Here is a 17,870-nt window from a genome sequence, read left to right on the forward strand (position 1 = left end):
CCAAGGCACGCGGGAGCTCACCAAGTTGGCATAGACAGTTTTGACCTCTCGCGAGATCTCCGAAAGCCACAAAGAAGGAAGGAATTGAAATCCTTCTTCCTCAAAGAAGAAGCCTCCCAGCCGCCCTCACACGCACACACGTGGACACACACAGACACACACACCCTCTCACCTACTTCTGCATTGTTCAAGATGTCGCTGCCGCCTGCTCTAGCTGTGACTGGGGCGCCTGAGAGACAGGCCAGGCTCCTAGAGAGAGGTGGGTGTCCTCGGGGACAGAGGGGAGCCGGGCTGCTTCACGTGCACGAGGAGGACGGAACCAGGCTGTGTGCGTGTGCGTGGGCGTGGGCGTGTGCAGGGGCGACGGCCTCGGCTCATTCCTGGGGGAGGGAGAGAGGAGACGGACGGGTCATCACTGCACAAGCAGGGGCGGCGGGCGTGGGGGCCTCGGCCCGGCCTGAGGCCATCAGTTGATCTGGCGACAGGCCTCGAATGTCCACTTGGTGGCTCCGCCGTAGATCTCGATGTGGGACTCGGCCCAGGCGATGACGTTGCCAGAGAGGGCCTTGCTGCTGCAGGTGGCCAGGTTGTACACCTCTCCCGGGGTCAGCTTCCGGTCCCAGATGTTGAAATGGGCCAGCTCACCCACAAACGCTTGGGTGGCATCAAACCCGCCTCCCAGAGTGTCCTTCAGAGAAAAGCAGAGGGTGAGGGTGGAGGGGCCGTGGGGTGACCTGGGGGCCCCTCCCTAGGGGGAGGGTCTGGGTGTCCCCTGCGTCCAGCCCTCCCCTGAAGCAGCCCAGGGAAGGGGACGGTGCTGACCACCTCTGCCTGGGAATCTTGTCCTGTGGCACCTGGGCCCCTGGCCAGTGCGTGAGGGGTCCGAGGGAACCATGGCCACACGGCCACAGGGTCTGGGCCCTACCCAGGCGGCACTCTTGGCAGCCTGGATGCTCCATCCCTCCACCTCCCTCCCAGGTGCCCAACAGGAGACAAACCACTTCACAGGCACTAAATTATTCATGGCTAAAAGCAGGATTGGCCTTCCCAGCTACTGAGAGCATGGAAAGGAAGCTCACTCCTGCTTGAACTCCCTGAGCCAGCCGGCCCAGGACAGGGGTCTGCCCAAACTGCTGCGTAACCTGTTCCCCGGCTATGCCTGGGAGACCACTTCCGCCTCCCTCCCTGGCTCCGCGCTCCTGTCCCACTCTCGGGCCCAGTGGGCAGCGCCAGTACCTGCTCCTGGCCCAGCACCAGCACGCCCTGGGGCTTGATGGGGTGATAGGGCGCCAGGTTCTCCCCGCTGCCGCCCTGGGTGCCATCCTGGTAGGCCTCCCAGACCCCGTCCCGGGTGGTCCAGGTGATGCAGATGTGGTGCCACTTGCCATCGTTGATGACAAAGGGCAGCTTGGCCACCTGGGAGGGAGAAGAAGGCACACCAGCCCATGGGTGCGGGTGCGACTCGGATCACGGTCTCTGCTGCCCCAGCTGTTATTTTTCTATCTCCACTTCTCAAATAAACATCCAGAACCACTGCTGGATTCTCGCAGCGCCTCCCTCCAGCCCGTCCACGGGCGGCCCGTGGAATCCCATGGCAAACGTGGTGCTTTGCCAAGAGGGCCACGAAGGTCGAAGGTCCATCTGGGTACAGATCTCCTCCCTCCTGCGCCCTCCTCCCTCTCTGCTAGTCTACAAGGCAAGGCCCCAGGTGAGAGCACGTCCAGAGTCTTCTGGGCCTCCGGGCCGCACCCACAGGGTCTCCTAGCTGGCCTCTCCTCTCTCGTCCAACACCCACCTCCAGTGCTAGGGCCGCTAGCTCTACAGTGTGGCAGGCCTTTGCAGAGGACCTGAGAGACGCCACAGGGAGATGGCCCAGTGCCTTTTAAAGCTCAGAACAGCCCCCGGCCTGGAATTTCACTCCCCCTCTTCCGTCCAGGCAGGAAGGACGCAGCAGCAGCAGAGAGTGAGGAAAAGAACCCTCACACCTCCTCCACTTGGGAAACAGGACCCAAAAAGGCACAGCCCTCTCTGGGGCATGGTGTCAGGAACCAGGGCTTTGGCCAGCTGTTCCCACCGCTGGCGTGGCGAGCAGGGCGTCTGAAAGCTGGCAGGGATTCTGGAGAAGGGATCATTAGAAGGGAGGGGCTGCCCAGTGCTGCCTCTGTCAAGGGGTCACATGGCCCTGGCTGCCTCCTGCGACTCGGGGGGCCTGAGTGCGATAGATCTGGACTCAGGAAAGATCTCTAGGGGCACCTTTGCCACCCTTGCGGAGATATGGGTCCCCAGCTCTGGGGGAGCAGAGCCGGTGCCAGGCCAGCTGGCAGAGGAGGCGTGGGGATCACAGCAGTGGGATGGGCGGGACCGGCCCCATGGATCATTCTCCGTCAAATCCAGCCCCACCCCAGGAAGCCCCCCACCCCAGGTCTAGGAAGGTTCCAGTTCTCCCTGGTCTCTGAGCGTCTGCACCCTGCACCCCTCAGTCCTGCCTGGCAAATGCTTCTCTTGGGGCCCCAGCAGCGTGTGAGGCCCCACACACCTGTGCTGGCACGCAGCACACACCAGGGCCCTGGGGGTCTCACCCTGCCGGCCCGCGAGCCCTGGTGGGGCGGGGGCTCTACCTTGTCGTTGATGAGGATCTCCATGGGGTTGTTGCCCCACTCAATGAGGACCAGCTCGTTGGCCTGGCCGGGCACGGCGTAGGAGAAGGGCGTGCCCACCCCTGGCGCCGCGCTGGACTTGAGCCACATGCACACGGTGAAGGCGTACATCTCCGGCAGGCTCTTCTTCACCTTGGCGTACATGTAGTTGGTCCGCAGCGGGAACGTGAGCTGGAACTTGTCTCCGGGGCGGTTGTCCTTCTGACCTGCGGAGGACAGGACACATCCTGACGTCTGCACCTTGACGAAGTGCTCATCAGTGTCTCAGCTGCTGTTGTCCCTGCCAAGCCCTGTGACTCGGACCAGACAGGCTCTGGTCTCCATCCTGTGAATGCAGGGGGGCGGCTCCCTGAGGTCAAGGGCTTTGCCCCAGGGCGCAGGGCCAGTGGGGAAAGAGCTGACCCAAGGTCTCTGCACTCTGGGCCTGGCTGGCTCTCTCTCCCACACGGTGCTGTCCCTGGGGCGTTGGTGGCAGGCTGCGGGCACCCACACCTGGGCTGCGTGGTGGGCGTGGGGAGGGAATGGGTGCCGTCAAGTCAGTGCACACCCTGTCACCCAACCCAGAAGGTGTGGCCACGGAGGAAGGAGGAACGAGGCCAGCTCCCCTCGGGGGCTGCCCTGATTCCAGGAGGTGACAGAGCTCAGAGTCTCTCATCCTGGACTCTTCTCTCAAACCCTCACCCAAGACAACCGCCTTGAGGCTGAGGCACGCTGCAGCCCCGTCATTCATGGGACCCCTGAGGACTTGGCTGTTTCCAGAACCCCATTCACCCCTCAGGAGGGAGAGTTGGCCCCTCCCCGCTCGCATTCTCGGAGCAGGGGCTCCCCAAGATGACTGCTTTGAGGATGAGGCCACAGTCTCAGGTGAGCTTCCTGAAAATTCAGGCCCTGGCCAGGTAGCCTCCCCCTTACCCAGCCACCAGCTCCCCCACTGCTGGCCAGCGTCTCCAGTGAAAGACCCCCCAACCCATGGCATGGTGCGACACACTCCAGGCGAATGTTCCAGTCTAGCAGTGGGCACTGCTACCAGGCCCAGAGCCCAGGAACACACACACACGCCCCAGCCAGGTTCCGGGTGTGCACCTGTGGTCCTGCCAGAGCACTCAGGAAGAAACCAGTTCCCCAGGCCAAGAATTATTTCTAGAAGACACCCTGCTGGGCCAGCACCCCTCCCCCTCTAAGCCAATTGTCGGAGCGGAGCAGGCTGGCGCCCTCAGCGCAGCCCTCCTGCACTGCCCCCACTGATTCAGGGCTACGAGGGGGGAGATCCAGCTCCTGGCCTCTCTCCAGGGTGTTGTTCATCCCCCCATCTCCCCTCCTTCCCTCGCCCTCCCTCCGGAGGTCCCTCCTTCCCCCGATCTGTTTTTCAGTTACATAATGCGCCTTAAGATGGCACTGTTTAAATCTGTCCGGCACATTTTGCGGTCTGAGCAGGGTCACGTGGCCCTGCCCCAACAGGGCGCCCCCTCCCCCTTTTACAACCTTGTTTGATTTCTGCAACTTCAAGTCAGAGCGGCTGGAGCTCACCCATGTGCCCAGGGTGAGAGCCCTGCCCTGCCTGAGCTGGCAACTGGGGGACCTCGGGGGCAGAAAGATGCCCCTTGGGTCACTCAGAAGTGAAAACCTCAGGGAGGGACCTCAGGGAGGGGGTGGGGGGTGGGGGGTGAACCTGGAGATCCAAAGAGGATGCCAGGGCACCAGGGAGCTGGCAGGAAATGTGCTCAGTAGCCCAATTGGGCCAGGGGCCCAGAGGACCCAGCCCCAGCCAGCACCCAGCTGTCTACTGGGGTGGGGACGGGCCAGAGAGAGGCTTTCTCAACCAGGAAGAGGATGGATGGGCCGGCCACAGACACTGTGCAAAGTTACTGAAGATTAAACAAATCAGACTTGAAAAACCCAGTGAGTGTGTTAGTGTGTCTTGATGCGAGGACCGTAGCATCCCTTCCTCCTCTCTGCCTCCCCTTCCCCGAAGTCCGGGCCAGGGCCCAGCCTTGGCGGAACACCAGCTGGGAGCCCAGACCTGGGGAGGGGTGTGGGGGATGAGGAAGGGCTGCAAGGGTGCGGGAGGGAGCCGGGAGGGAGGCGGGTGGCAGTCCCCTCGGTGCCCATTACCTTTCTCCAGCTCGCTGATGCGCTGGTGCAGGGAGGTCAGGGCGCTCTCGATCCTGACCCGCTCCTCCGTGTCGTTCCGGGGGCCCCCCTTGCCCTCCTCCAGAGTGTTGACCCGAGACAGCACCTGGCGCTCCAGGTCATCGATCTTGCTCTGCAGCAGATCCTTGAGGCTGTTGGTCTGGCTGGAGGAATTGAGCCGGCTGTACTGCTGCGGGGGTGCAAGGGCGGGGGAAACCACACCGTTATGCGAAGAGCGGAGACCGTGCGGGAGGCCCATGGCGCGGTCCCCTCGGGGCGACTGCGGGGGCGGCCTGGTGGGGGGAGCCGGGGCCAGTGGCCGCCCGAGGGGCCCCCGCAGGCTCGGGGAGGCGCCAGCCGGGCTGTAGGGCGCTGCTGGGTGGGGGTGGGGGGTGCCCGGCCAGGTCGGGAACGGGGCGGGGGAGGGCAGAGGGGCGCGAAAGCCGGCGGGGAACCGTGGCGCGCGCGGACCTCGAGGTTCTCCAGGCGGGTTTTGAGCGATTGCAAAGTTTGCCCGAGTTGGCTGAGCGTCTCGGCGGCCGGTGTCCGGGACAGGTCGCCCATCGTGTTCTTGCCCGAGCCGGGCTGCTTGCGGCCGCCTCCCCCTCTGGCCTCGCCGGCGCCCGTGTCCAGCGTGCTCTGGCTCTCGCAGCGGCCCAGCTTGGTGGTCAGCTCGCGGATGGTCTCCTTCTGGCTCAGGATGGTCTCCTTCTGCTGCAGCACGGTCTCGCGGAGCTGCAGCACGTTGCTCCGGAGCTCCTCGGCGCCGCCGGCGGCCACGGACGCGGCGCACATGTCGGTGTCCACGGGCACCGAGGTGCAGATGAAGCGCGTCGGCCCGAAATCCTGGGCCCCGCCGCCCAGGAGGCAGAGGGCGAGCAGCGCACAGGTGCGCGCGGCGCGGCCAGCCAGCATGGCTGCGGGCACCGGACGCTCCGGGCCGGCTCGGCGCGGCTGGGGCTCGGCTCCGGTTGGGACCGGCTCGGCTGTCGCTCGGCGGGCGGCCCGCGCTCTGGGCGCCGCGCTGCGCGGTGCACTCGGCCGCGCTCTCGGGCCCCCACTGCTGCCTGCGCTGCGGAGCCCGAGCCTTTTATGCCGCCGCGGGAGGGGCCTCGCGCAGCCGACGTCAGCGGGGGAGGAATCCCGCTTTAATTGTCTGCGGCTCGGCCGCGGCGCGGCGGGGGTCGCACCGGGGCGCGACTGGGGCTACCTCGGCCGCCTGCGCCACCCCTCCCCTCCGCCCGCCCCCGCCTGGGCCCGCGCTGCTTCCCCGAAGGCTCTGAGAGCCCAGGGGGAAGGAGGAGGTCGGGCCAGGCCCCCGACACGAGGATGGGCCTCCTGCGTGGTGTCCCCAGATCTCCGACGGGGCTCCGGGCGATGGGAGACCTCGGCGGGCCTGGGAGGCAGAATTCGGCAGGCTTGCCTGGCCGCGCCGAGCACCCTCGGTGACTCAAAGCGTCAACGCCTGCGCGCCCAGCGGTCGGCACGGCGGAGAGGGGCCTCGCGCCGCCGCTAAGTCCGGAGAGGGGATCAGTGGGCCGCTGCACGTTTCTTAGATGTCCTTGTGTTGAAAAGCCACTAAACACCCCGGGTCTGGGGACCTCCCACAATCTGGCTCTCGACTCACCTGCGCTTCCCTCCCCCAGCCCCCCTGCTTCGTGGACCTGACAACGTCGGGGGTGGGGGTGGGGGGATGGCAGGAGGTACTTCTCGGAGGCCGCGCTGGCGGATAGACCCTTTCCTGCCAGCGGAGGCGACCGATTCCGGGCAGACGGCGTCGCCAGGCTGGACGCTCACTGCGGCCTCGGGGGAGGCGCAGAGCTAGCGGCGCCTCGGCAGGGGCCCGCGGGGGGGAGCCGTCCGCGCCCCAGGACCTTCTCCTGGCAGAGGCGCGGGCGCGCGTCTGGGTGTCCGCCTGTGCACGTTGTTTTAACGTTCCCTGTGCGCCCGGCTTGTCCCACTTCTCGGCCTGAAAGCCAGTGGGAGGGGTCCCAGAGGTGGACAGGGGCGTCGCTCCCGGGAGGCTCCGCACGTTGGCACTTTACTCCCAGACACTCGGCCCAGACACCCACGCGCTCGCGCCTTTTTTCCGGACAGTGGCGCCGCCGGGCTCGCCTCTCCGGATTCCCGCCCTGGCTCCCGCCCGCTCGCGGCTTCCGACCAGGGCCCGAGCGGCGTCCCCAAAAGCGCCCGGGAAGCTCTTCGTCCAAACCCCCATTGCACAGAGAAGGAAACCGAGGGCCGAGACTCCCGAGGTCGGTCTGGAGCCCTGGCTCGGCGGACACCTCCCCGCGCCCCCCTTCCCCACTCGCCCTTCATTCCGCAGCCTCTCTCTGCGCGGCGATGGCCCGGAGCCCTCAGCCAGAGGGAGCCCCAGGCAGCTCCTGGGTGCGGGGACTGGGCAGCAGCCCGCGGGCGGGAGCAGAAGCCAGCTCGATTGAGACCTTTTTAGGAAACCACGGCCCCCTCCAGCCCCGGGGCTCCCCGCCGCCTGCATTCGGCGTCTCAGCCTTTAGGCCTCCCTGAGCCCCGGGCTGCGAGCCCGCCCGTACTTTGGCCACCGCTTCCCGGCGCCAGAGGGACCCCGCGGCCCGCACGCGGCTGTTCTTTGCTCGGCGCTCTCCGAGGGCGTGCGGGGCTCCCGCCTCTGCCCGCGCCGCTCGCCCTGCTCGCTAACCACCGAGGGCCCGCGCCCCCTCGTGTCCTCTCCCGACCCCGGTCCGCGGGAGGGGTCAGCCACGCGCGTGCCCACGGGGAGTATGCTCCCGGAACGCCACAGGCTGGAACGCAGCTCAACAAGAATTAGCCGAACTCCCATCCGGAGACCCGGGCGGGTGCCCTCCCCACCCCAGCGATCTGGCCCCTCCGCCGTCCCCATGCATCTAAGGGAGGCGGTTCTGGCCCGACCCTGAGAGCGCGTGGGCGCGGGGCGGGGGCGGCCCTTCCCCAGCGAAGGCTGTGTGGACGGAGCCGGGAACCCCTAGGCAGGTCTTGATCATGAGCCCCAGGTGCGGCGGAGCCTTCGCGGCGCCTGAGGCCGGGGCCCTGGCTTTGCAACCTGTCCACCTCTAGGACGCCTCCCTCTGGCTTTGGCACCAGGGAAGCAGACCTCACGGGCCTGGCACCTCGGCACTGAGGGGCGGGTCCCCCCTTCACGGAGGACGGGAGTGGATGGGAGGAGGGGCCCTGGGACAGTGTCCAGGGGCAGCGGGACCTTTGGGAAGTGCGGAGGGGGAGGAGACGACCGTCAAGGGGCGGGACCCTTTAGGTCCAGCCTGGGACCTACGCTTAGGCTGGCTGGGTCTGGCAGCAGGCGCTGTGCCAGACAGACACCTGTGGGCACCGCACAGACTCAGGTGGAGGCCACCCTGCCACATTCCACTGTCTCCTTTAAATCCTTTTCAGCTGGACACAAGATCTTGGGCAAGCGGAGATTCAATCTGGTTGTGTTTAGGGTCCCCTCTGCCTCCCCAGCGTTCTGGAAGTATCTGGAAGCCCAGGGAGCTGGGGAAAGGAAAGAAGACCCACCCTGCCCAAGGCCATCAGAGAAGGAAACCCAGGGTGTCTGGCTCTGGGGTCAGGAGGACTCCATGGCGCTGTGGACACCCAGCGATGCCCACCGGGCCTGAGTCCCACACCCAGATCCGCTAGCTAGGGTGAGGGAGGAAGCGCGGCGGGCACCCACCTGGGTAAGTTTGAGGCTGCCGGTGGACAGGACCTCACCGAGGACGTGGGAAGCCGTGCACAGGTAGCTCGCTAGGGTACAGTCCTCCCGCGTGCTGGTGCAATAGATGAGAATAAGCCTGGGAAACATAGATAACATTAAAACATAATAACATGATCAAGAAGTGATGAGTTTTGAGAACTACCTGTTTTAAGTATAATTAATTTAATTATAAGTTTTTATTCATTTAAATTTTAATGACGACTGTGTTCAAGCATTTTAGGACTTGCAAACGTGCTGAAAATTTAGCCATCAGCAGGTAGTGGCGGCTCAGCACAGCGCTGGCGGAGGAGCTTGGAGAGGCTTTGGAGGCCAGACTCGGGGTGGGGGAGAGAAGGCAAAGGGAGCGGGTGGGCGCAAGACTAGACAGGCAGGTTGGGCCGTGTCACAGGACTGCAGTGCCCACCAAGCGTCTTTCCCAGCGGACGGTGGGAGCTTGCGCAGGGGTGTGCTGAGCCGGAGACCCTCGCTCACCCTGTAGCATCTCCTGGGCCTGTCCCCTCCCAGGCCAAGGCCATTAGTGGGTCTAGAGCCACCACTCTGAGCAAGAAAGAGCTGTTCTCAGTCTGGGCAATGCGAGGGCGCTGGGCACAGGCACCTGCCTCCCCACTTGCCTCTGAGCCCTTCCAGCATGAGGGCCCACCCTGCCTTCCAGAATAGCTGCCCCTGCAGAGGTGAGGCTGGGAGGGGAGAGAAGGGCAGGGCAGGCTGGAGTGGGAGAGGCCCTGGCCCCCCTCCGCCCAGGGAAGAAGGAGGAGCCCTCACCAATCACAGCCCGGGACACGGTGCACCCCAGCTGAGAGTCAGGTGCTTGCCCTTCTGCTGGATGTGGCCTGGGCCCCCCTTGGGTGCATTGGCATCTTGTCCAGGGTAGGGGGACAGTCTGCAATGAAGTGAGTGGCTGGTGTTTCCCGTGTCAGGGGACATTCCCTGTAATGTTCCACAGTTGTTTTGGGCTCTGTTGTTTCCAGCAGCCCCCAGAGTGCTGGCCGCGTTCTGTTTCTCCATCTGGGAATTGCTTTCGTGGGGGTGTTCACTTGGTGGCAATTCCTTGGGCTGCCTGGGCACAGTTGGGGCACTGTTCTGTGTGGTTATCCACCTCGCTCAAGGCACACGGTGGGGTTGTCCTCGGGCAGAGGAGAGGGGCTTCTGGCTGCCACCAGGGGAGAATCCTAGGGACCCCCGGCAGCTGAGCCCGCAGGACCAGCCCAGGCCATGTGACCCTCTCCAGGTGAGGCACCCCTAGGCCCAAGGGGGTGGGCGTGGGGCTGCTCTGACAGCAGCAAGCCCCACAGCGCCTCTGAGTCACAGCCTCCGCCCACCTGTGCCCTGGAGTCACCCTCCTGACAGGCCCCACCCATGTTCTGTGCGACAAGGGACAGGTCCCTTCTGCCCTCTTCATGACACCCCTGCAGGCATCACTGTATCTCATGAACAAGCAATTGTCCCTTTTCAAAGTCCTTCTGTCCACTTGACATTCTTTGCCTTTAAAGGCACAGCTGGGCCACTGTGGTCACAGCTGAGGGGCCCAGGGGAGCCCAGAGCAGCCCAGGGTCGCACACACATCCAGGGGAGGTCGAAGGAGGCTCAAGCCCTGCCTTGGTGCCCCAAGGCCCAGCAGGGAGCCCCCAGCGGGCACAGGGGAGAGCAGACCTGAGGGGGACGGTGCCCAGCCCATCACACCCAGCGTGTGGGCAGCACAGGCCAGGGCTGCCAACCCCCGACCCCAGGCCACCTGGAGGAGAAGCCATTCCTGCCTCCCCACGGGGTGCACACATTCGTGCCCACGCTGGATTCTGTGCAAAGACAGCGAAACCTGTGGCAGCGGCAGCGGATCACCAGCCTCGGGCAGTGGGGTCCCCCCAGATTCCCTGCTCTCACCAGTGGCCAGTCTGGCTGGGACAGAGCCCTGCATGGTCCCTGTCCCAGCCCTGCCCTATCCTCTCAGGCTGAGTCCAGCACTGGGTCGAGGGGGAAGAGGTGCTCTTGAATTGACAATTTACTGGCTCCAATAAATGGGAAAACCTGGGCCCTTGTCTTGCTCTTCTCCAAGCAGGGGTCTCATGGCACCAGCGGATTCTCGGGCACTCAGGGCAGTGTAAATGTTCCTAATGTAGCCCCAGTTCAGCAAATATTTCCAGGGCATCCACTGAGGGGCAGGCCAGGTGCCGTGGCCGGGGGTGAATAAGACTCTGTCCTCCATCCCTGGGACCTAGCAGGCTAGACAGGGACAGACAGACCTTGGGGACCATGCGAGAGTGCCACACGGACAGGAGATGCCCCAAGCCAGTGGCGGGGTCTCCTGAGGAGGTGACGGCAGAGAGGTGTCTTGAAAAGTGAGAGGCAGGGGGCTAGCCTGAGCGACGCCGGGGGCGATGAGGGGCAGGCCGTGGAGGGTGACATGTTTCGTGTCACCAAGAGTGAAGAGCAAAGCGGACCATGGGCAATGTGGGTGGGGCGGTGGGCAAGGCGGCTTGGGGGGTTGTATGCAGAGCTGAGAGCCAGTGCCTTGGCCAGGGGACAAGGGCCTCGCAGGGAACAGCTCAGAGCCCTGGCGGGCAGACTGGATGGGGAGCAAGGCTTGCAGAGGGGTGCTGGGATGGGAGCAGGGCTGGACTCGAGAACATTTTAGGAGGCGCAACTGGCAGGGTTGGGGAAGGCTTAGGTGTGGGGATGAAGGAGAGGGAGGGGCCCAGGAAGACCCCTGGCTCCCTTCCTGCTTGGGGCAAGAGGTGGTGGTGCCCCCTGTGAAGAAGAGGCAGCTGGGGAGGGTTTGGAGGGAGGGAGGAGTCCATGAGTTCACACGGGGCCCGTGCAGTTTGAGGTGGTTGTCCCATAGCCAGGACGAGGTTAGAACGGTAAAGTCCAAGGATTCTCCTCAAGGCCCAGGCTGAACTGAGCTGAAGGGGCCTGAGGGTCTGCTGGGGGGCCGGGGCTGATAATGGAGCCCTGGAGCATCTTTAGGGGTGACGGACTTACAGCCAGACCAGGAGGGAGACCAGCTGGGGAGACGGAGGGACAAAAACAGGAGAATGCTGGAAACAGCATGCTGGGACTCCGGTACTTAGCGGGTCGTTGTTGTAAGACTTCTGATCTCTGAGTTCGACAACAGCGAGGACAACAGGAATACTAGTACTCTCGGGCGCTTGTATGGTACCGTCTGGACTTCAAAATGCTCTTGATCACTCCCAACTCCAAGTTCACAGATGCACAAGCCAGGTCTGGGGTGCCCTGGAGCCCCCACCCTGAGAGCCACAGTTTGCATTAAAGTGTTCCCGAGACAGGGTGCTCCTTCCCGCCCCCGGCATCTGGCGGTGCAGTGTGTGCCATCAGTCTGGGCGGGGGGCCTGCCAGCTCGCTGTGTCCTTGCACGTCAATTTTACCATCTGCCAAACGCCAGGAGAGGGCATATGAAATATAAAATGAGTTGAGGCATAAAAGTGTTTCGGAATAAAAATGGTATGTACTGGCGCGAGATTACAGTTATTACAAGGTCTGTGTGAGGAAGCCATCACTCACTCCTCGCAGGGGGAGAGCGAGGTCTCTGACAGGGAGCAGGCAGCTGTCACGCCTCCTCCTCTGGGGACAGGGCCACCACTGTGTGTGGTCAACACAGACCTCGGGGGCCAGGAGCCCATGGCGGGCTGCTGGGAGCTTCCGGAATTAAGGCATAATGCAAATAAGCTCCTCATCTGATTCCTTAGCACACCGATGAGGCTGGCGCGGCGGTGGCATTCTTATGTTTGATTTGCCCATTCTACAGATGAGGCAATCAAGGCTCCTTACGTTTTAGTACCTTGCCCTAAATAGTACAACTAATTCCAGTAACACAGGACCAGGGCTTCTGAGTTTTCATTCATTCATTCACTGGGTGAACATTCTTCCAGGACTGCCATGTGCCAGGAACTCTCCCAGGTAGTGGAGTCACAGTGAGGCTTCCAGCTAATTTTTTTAAAAAATTGGTGGATAGAATTTTCTTGGTGTTGAGTTTCTCTTTCCTGCACTTTTTTTTTTTTTTTTTTTTTTTTTTTTTTGAGACAGAGTCTCACTCTGTTGCCCAGGCTAGAGTGAGTGCCGTGGCGTCAGCCTAGCTCACAGCAACCTCAGACTCCTGAGCTCAAGGGATCCTCCTGTCTCAGCCTCCCGAGTAGCTGGGACTACAGGCATGCACCACCATGCCCGGCTAATTTTTTCTATATATATTTTTAGCTGTCCATATAATTTCTTTCTATTTTTAGTAGAGATGGGGTCTCGCTCTTGCTCAGGCTGGTCTCGAACTCCTGAGCTCAAACGATCCGCCCACCTCGGCCTCCCAGAGTGCTAGGATTACAGGCGTGAGCCACCGCGCCCGGCCTTTCCTGCACTTTTCTTAAAGCGTTGGCATCTGCTACCCTTAACTATGTTAAGATCCCACCAAGAGGTTTCTGGCTGGGCCCAAAGCACGGATGTGCGCGGGCTGTGGTGGACCAGGGCAGGATTTCGTGGTGCTTTGCAGCGAGCCCAGTGGCTGCACAGACCCTCTGCCCTGCCAAACCAGGATTTGGTGGGGGCCTGCTGGCTCCTTTTCCTCTGACTCCTATTCCTTAGCTCAGTCTTGGACACGCCTGACGCTTGTGTTTTGTGGCCCTTTCCTGGCCCCAGCGGTGTCTCACGGTGGAGGAGGGACAATGGCATGGTCCAGTCCATCAGGTGGACCCGGAGGTCCCCGTGGAGGCCAGTGGGGCTCGAGGCCCTGCTGTACCCTCCCCAGTTTTAAAACCTTAGACCAGTCACTCAAACTCGTCTTGGTTTCTGCACCTATGAAAGAGGGACTTTGCCTGTGTCCCAGGGGTTCCCAGGGCACCCGGCACGGGGACGGCCCAGGGGAGCGCCCTGCTCGTGGCTGCCTGGGCTGCAGCTCCCGGCTGGGCATGGACTGTGCCCTTCACCCAGCTCCCTGTCTGCTCTGCTCTTGGGGGACCCGTCACCCAGAGGTGGCTTCCAGGGAGCTTCTTGGAAGCCCAGTTGTGCCGGCCTGGAAGGGCCGGACTGCCTGGTCCAGGGACGTGCCCCCTTCATCCTGGGCAGGCTGCGGATGGGGCCCCACAGTGGAGCTGGAGCCGGCCTCCCCCGGCCACCAGGATGCTCACCTTCCGATGGCTGACTCAGGACCCTCCAGCCCCTGCACCTGTGCATGGGCCAGCCCAGTGGGTGGCTGTCCTCCCCAGCGGAGGGACACTAGGCTGGAGGTGCCCAGCCCTGAGGGAGCCCCTTTGAGTGAGGGGACGCCTCAGGGAGCTGGGCGAGGGAGGCAGGAACCGGGGCCTTTGGAGAAATGTGCTGCATTTTGCTGCAGTCTCTGCTTTAGGCCTAAGTGCTCCATGGTGAGACCTCGCCCCCTCCGTGCCTCCCTCCCTCTCCAGCCCACATGCACACAGCCTCTCTCTCCCCACCCCTGTATTGCTGTCTCAGCCTCCCTCTCTAGTATGGGCCTGTGATGTCACCGCTTCCTTCCCTGGGACTGCCATTCATAGCTGGCGATAATGAAAAGCGCCGGATTTACGCTCACCGGGCCCCAGCAGCACTGCAGAGGCGCGGAGCCCTTTGTTGCAAATAATTAATTTGGTCCCATATTGCGTGCATAACATCCTGAAACGCTTTCCAGGGCGAGCGCCCGCCGGCCGGACACTGTGATCTCATCAATATTGAATGGCATCGGGCACTACTGTTGTGTGGTTTCATTAAAAATTTAATTTGTGGTTTAAATCTGCAGTGTTCCCTTTAAAAGGTTGGCAGGGGGGACACAAAGGTAGGGACACGCTTGGGGTTGGGGGGGCTGGTATTCTGGTGGGAGGGAGAATCCCATGTCCTCGAGGAGGGAGACAGTGCCCCTCTGATTGGCTGGGCTGTCTTATGGGCCCACCTTCCTGGCACTGGAGGAAGGGTGGCCAGACCTTTGATAGAAAATGTTCCTCTGGCCAGCACAGTGGCTTGCGCCTGTAATCCCAGCACTCTGGGAGGCCGAAGTGGGAGGATTGCTTGAGCTTAGGAGTTCGAGACCAGCCTGAGCAAGAGCAAGACCCTGTCTCTAATAAAAATAGAAAAATTAGCCGGGCATCCTGGGGGTGTCCTGGCTCACGCCTGTAGTCCCAGCTGCTTGAGAGGCTGAGGCAGGAGGAGCACTTGAGCCCAGGAGCTGGAGGCTGCAGTGAGCTATGGTGATGCCACTGCACTCTAGCCTGGGCAACAGAGCAACAACAACAACAAAAAAAAAAAAAAAAAAGAAAGAAAGAAAGAAAGAAAGAAAGGAAGGAAGGGGAAGGAAAGGAAGGGAAGGGAAAGGAAAGGAAAGGAAATGCTTCTCTAAAGCTCACTTCCCTGTTGGCCACCAGGGAGAGGGCTGCCCCTGGGAACCAGACACTGGAGGGGCAGGTGGCAGTGGGGGAGGTGTCCCCTGGAGACTCTGTCCTCTTGCCTGCCAGAGCCACTGCCCACGGGGAGCTGCACCCTGCCCCTGCCCCTGCACTCCTGGCTGTGTGGCCTTGGGCAAGCTGCTGCCCTCTCTGGGAGCAGGCCACTCCCAGGAGAGTGTGAGTGAAGGACTGGCCCATTCCCAGCTCTGAGTCAGCACAGCCAGCAGCGCTGGGTGACACGGTAGCAGACCGCGAGACCCCTGCTGGGTGAGCCACTGGTGCCTGAAAGACCAGATTAGTTTTATTTCTTTACCCAGACTTCCCTCCCCGCTAGACAAGATGTAAGGTGCTTACAGACCCCTCCCTCTATGCTGTTTCCAGAGGGACCTCCACGGGGGTGGGGGTGGGGGTGGGGGGGTGGAGGGTAGTTTTGCTCCTCTTTCCAGTGAGGGAGGAGGGGCCCCCTGAGGGCTCAGGTTCTGGTGGGGGGAGAAGAGAGACGCAGGTGGGGGGCGTGGAGACACCTGGGCAACCTCGCCTCTGCCCTGGGGACGCTTCAGTCCCGCCTGCCTGCCGTGGAGAAGCCAGTTGTTCCCTGCAGAAGGCAGGGATCTGTGCATCCTCTGCTGTCTTCTGACTGTGCTCCAGAGTGATTAAGCTGCGCCTCCTGGGGCCAGCTGGAGAGAGGGGACAAATTGCTTTGCAAAATTGATTTGCTGCTGTAGCACTTACAGCTTGCCCTGGGTGCACCCACAGCGTGAGCCCTGCCCTCCCTTCCCTGCACGTGGGCTCTCACCTGGCACCTGCACACGTCACGTGTCACGCTGCCAGCGCCCGGGACATGGACTTGGGCACCACGCGCCTCAGGGCACATGTCTGAAGTGTTAAGAATGCCCACGGGGCAGACAGCCACCTGCAGCTCAGCCTGCAGAGACAATTGCCCCGAAGAGCCCTGGAGGGGCCCGTCTCCCCAGGCCAGTTGTGAGAACTGGGGAAGACCCAGAGAGGAGGCAAAGCCAGCCCTCGACCAGGGTGGCCATTCCCGGGGACATAGGACAAGGAGGTGTCCTTGGAGGAACCCCATGGCTGGGAGTCACATGGCTGGGCACTGGGGCCGTTCAGGGAAAAAGGATGTGCTGTGACCGGTAGACCCTTTCAGACAGAAGGCTGGCTGGGTACTGCCACCCAGGAAGTAAAAAGGACTGGCGGTTCCTTCCAGGCGGGTCCCAGCATGCATCTCAGAAGGCGCAGGCTTGGCGTGGAGACCACGCCCCTTCGCTGCAGCCCAGGAGATGGAAGACGTAGGCCCTGGGTGCTGCTGTCTTCGTAGCCTGCTTCCGGGCTGTCCTTGGGCACCGGCTTCAAGCAACCTCTAGGTGCCATCAGTCAGGGGTGAGAAGACGGTTAGGGTGTGCTAGTGCGAGGTGTGCGAGGTGCGAGTCTCCCCTGGGCGGGAGCCGGCTCCACCACTCAGCTGTGACCTCGGACAGGTGAGTTCGACTCTCTGGGCTGTGGGAGGGCGAAATGAGGTAAACCCCACAGAGCTCTCAGAACATGCAGGTCTGTGGAAGCCCTTAGCAAGTGCTGCTTATGATTGCTGTTGCTTCTCCGCCCCCAGGATGCTCAGAAACCAGTAGGGAGTGACATGGGGGTAGCTGGGGTGGTCTGGGGTTGGGGGTCTTCAGTGCCAATCCAGGGAGAGGGAAGGAAAGAGGGTCTCTGATTAGCACCACAGGCTGGGCCGTAGTCCAACAGGCACCTCTCTTTTTAACATTTACATTAAAAAGTTTTAAATTGTGGTAAAATGTCTGTACCATGACATGTACCGTGGTACCTATATTTAAGTGTGTAGCTGCGTGGCATTCAGTGCACTCACACGTTGTGCAACCGCCACTATCATTTACCCCCCGGACACTTTGCATCGTCCCACACTGAAATCTAACCCCACTAAACAACAGCTCCCCGTCTCCCCTCCCCCAGGCCCTGGCGGCCACCGTGCCACTTTCTGTCTCCGCCAAACAGTGTCGGCAGACCTCGTGGGAGTGGAATCCCGGCTTCCACCTTTACGCTCTGGTGATATGAACATGGGGTGAAAATGGCTCTTCAAGATCCTGCCTTCACTTTTTTTAGGTGTGTACCCGGAAGTGGAATTGCTGGATCGGGTACCCCCGTTTTTAGACACCTGCAGAGACTAAGGCTGCACAGAAGGCTCAGAGGCTTGCTCAGGGTCCAGCCTCCTCAGCGAAAGAGCAGCATTCTCCATCCCAGGCCTGCTGGTTGCTGAAACTGTCCTCTCCTGCCCCAGTGTCTCTGTGGCTCATTCGTCCCCAGGCCTTCTGGAAGGCTCTTTGGAAGAGGTGAGCTGGGACAGATGCACCAAAGGAGTGTCCCCACCATTCTGAACTAGTTTTACTCCCACTTCTGACACCAAATGTCTGGGGGTTTTCCCTCACACGGACCAGTTCTCCAACTCTCCAGATACCAGCTGGGGTGTCCCACAATTCAATTCAGCTCTGACACTGACTCCCCAGAGTTAGCACAGACCCCACAGTTAAGTGTTCAGCCCCACGAGACTGCCCCCAACTTCAGATGCCAATTACGAGTCCCAGATGGTCACCAGCACTTCTGGCCAACCAGCCATAAAAGGGGTTTCCCACGACACCCTCCTTGGGTTCAGTAATTTGCTAGAATGGCTCATAGAACTCTGGAAAGTTCTTTACTTACTGTTGCTGATGGATTACAAAGGATGCAACTCCAGCACAGCCCGATGGAAGAGAGGCATGGGACAAGATACAGGCTGGGGGCACCAGGCTTCCGTGCCCTCTGCCACTCGATGTGCTCACCAGTGGGGAAGCTTCTGGAGCCGGTGTTCATGGGTTTGTATGGAGGTTCCATTACACAGTCACGATTGACTGAATTATTTGCAGTTGGTGATCCACTCAATCTCCAGCCCCCACCCTTCTCCAG

General features: G+C 61.9%; 1 protein-coding gene across 1 annotated transcript; it reads right to left on the reverse strand.

The window, feature by feature from the left end:
* Nucleotides 1-466: 466 nt before the first annotated feature.
* Nucleotides 467-5,702, reverse strand: NPTX1 (neuronal pentraxin 1). Its single transcript, XM_069481787.1, has 5 exons — nucleotides 5,259-5,702; nucleotides 4,770-4,977; nucleotides 2,619-2,863; nucleotides 1,237-1,416; nucleotides 467-688 (listed from the first exon to the last, which is right to left on the reverse strand). Exons 1-5 carry the CDS (start codon nucleotides 5,700-5,702, stop codon nucleotides 467-469), a joined length of 1,299 nt encoding a protein of 432 aa, XP_069337888.1.
* Between the last annotated feature and the right edge of the window lie 12,168 nt (nucleotides 5,703-17,870).

The sequence above is a fragment of the Eulemur rufifrons genome, chromosome 9 (assembly GCF_041146395.1).
Source record: "Eulemur rufifrons isolate Redbay chromosome 9, OSU_ERuf_1, whole genome shotgun sequence".
Lineage (NCBI taxonomy): Eukaryota > Metazoa > Chordata > Mammalia > Primates > Lemuridae > Eulemur > Eulemur rufifrons.

Coding starts and splice junctions, on each gene's coding strand:
- NPTX1 (XM_069481787.1), bottom strand. CDS start 5,702: ATGCTGGCTGGCCGCGCCGCGCGCACCTGTGCGCTGCTCGCCCTCTGC. Junction 4,978..5,258: donor CCCGCCTGGAGAACCTCGAG/GTCCGCGCGCGC, acceptor GCACCCCCGCAG/CAGTACAGCCGGCTCAATTC. Junction 1,417..2,618: donor AGATCCTCATCAACGACAAG/GTAGAGCCCCCG, acceptor TCTCCCTCCCAG/GTGGCCAAGCTGCCCTTTGT.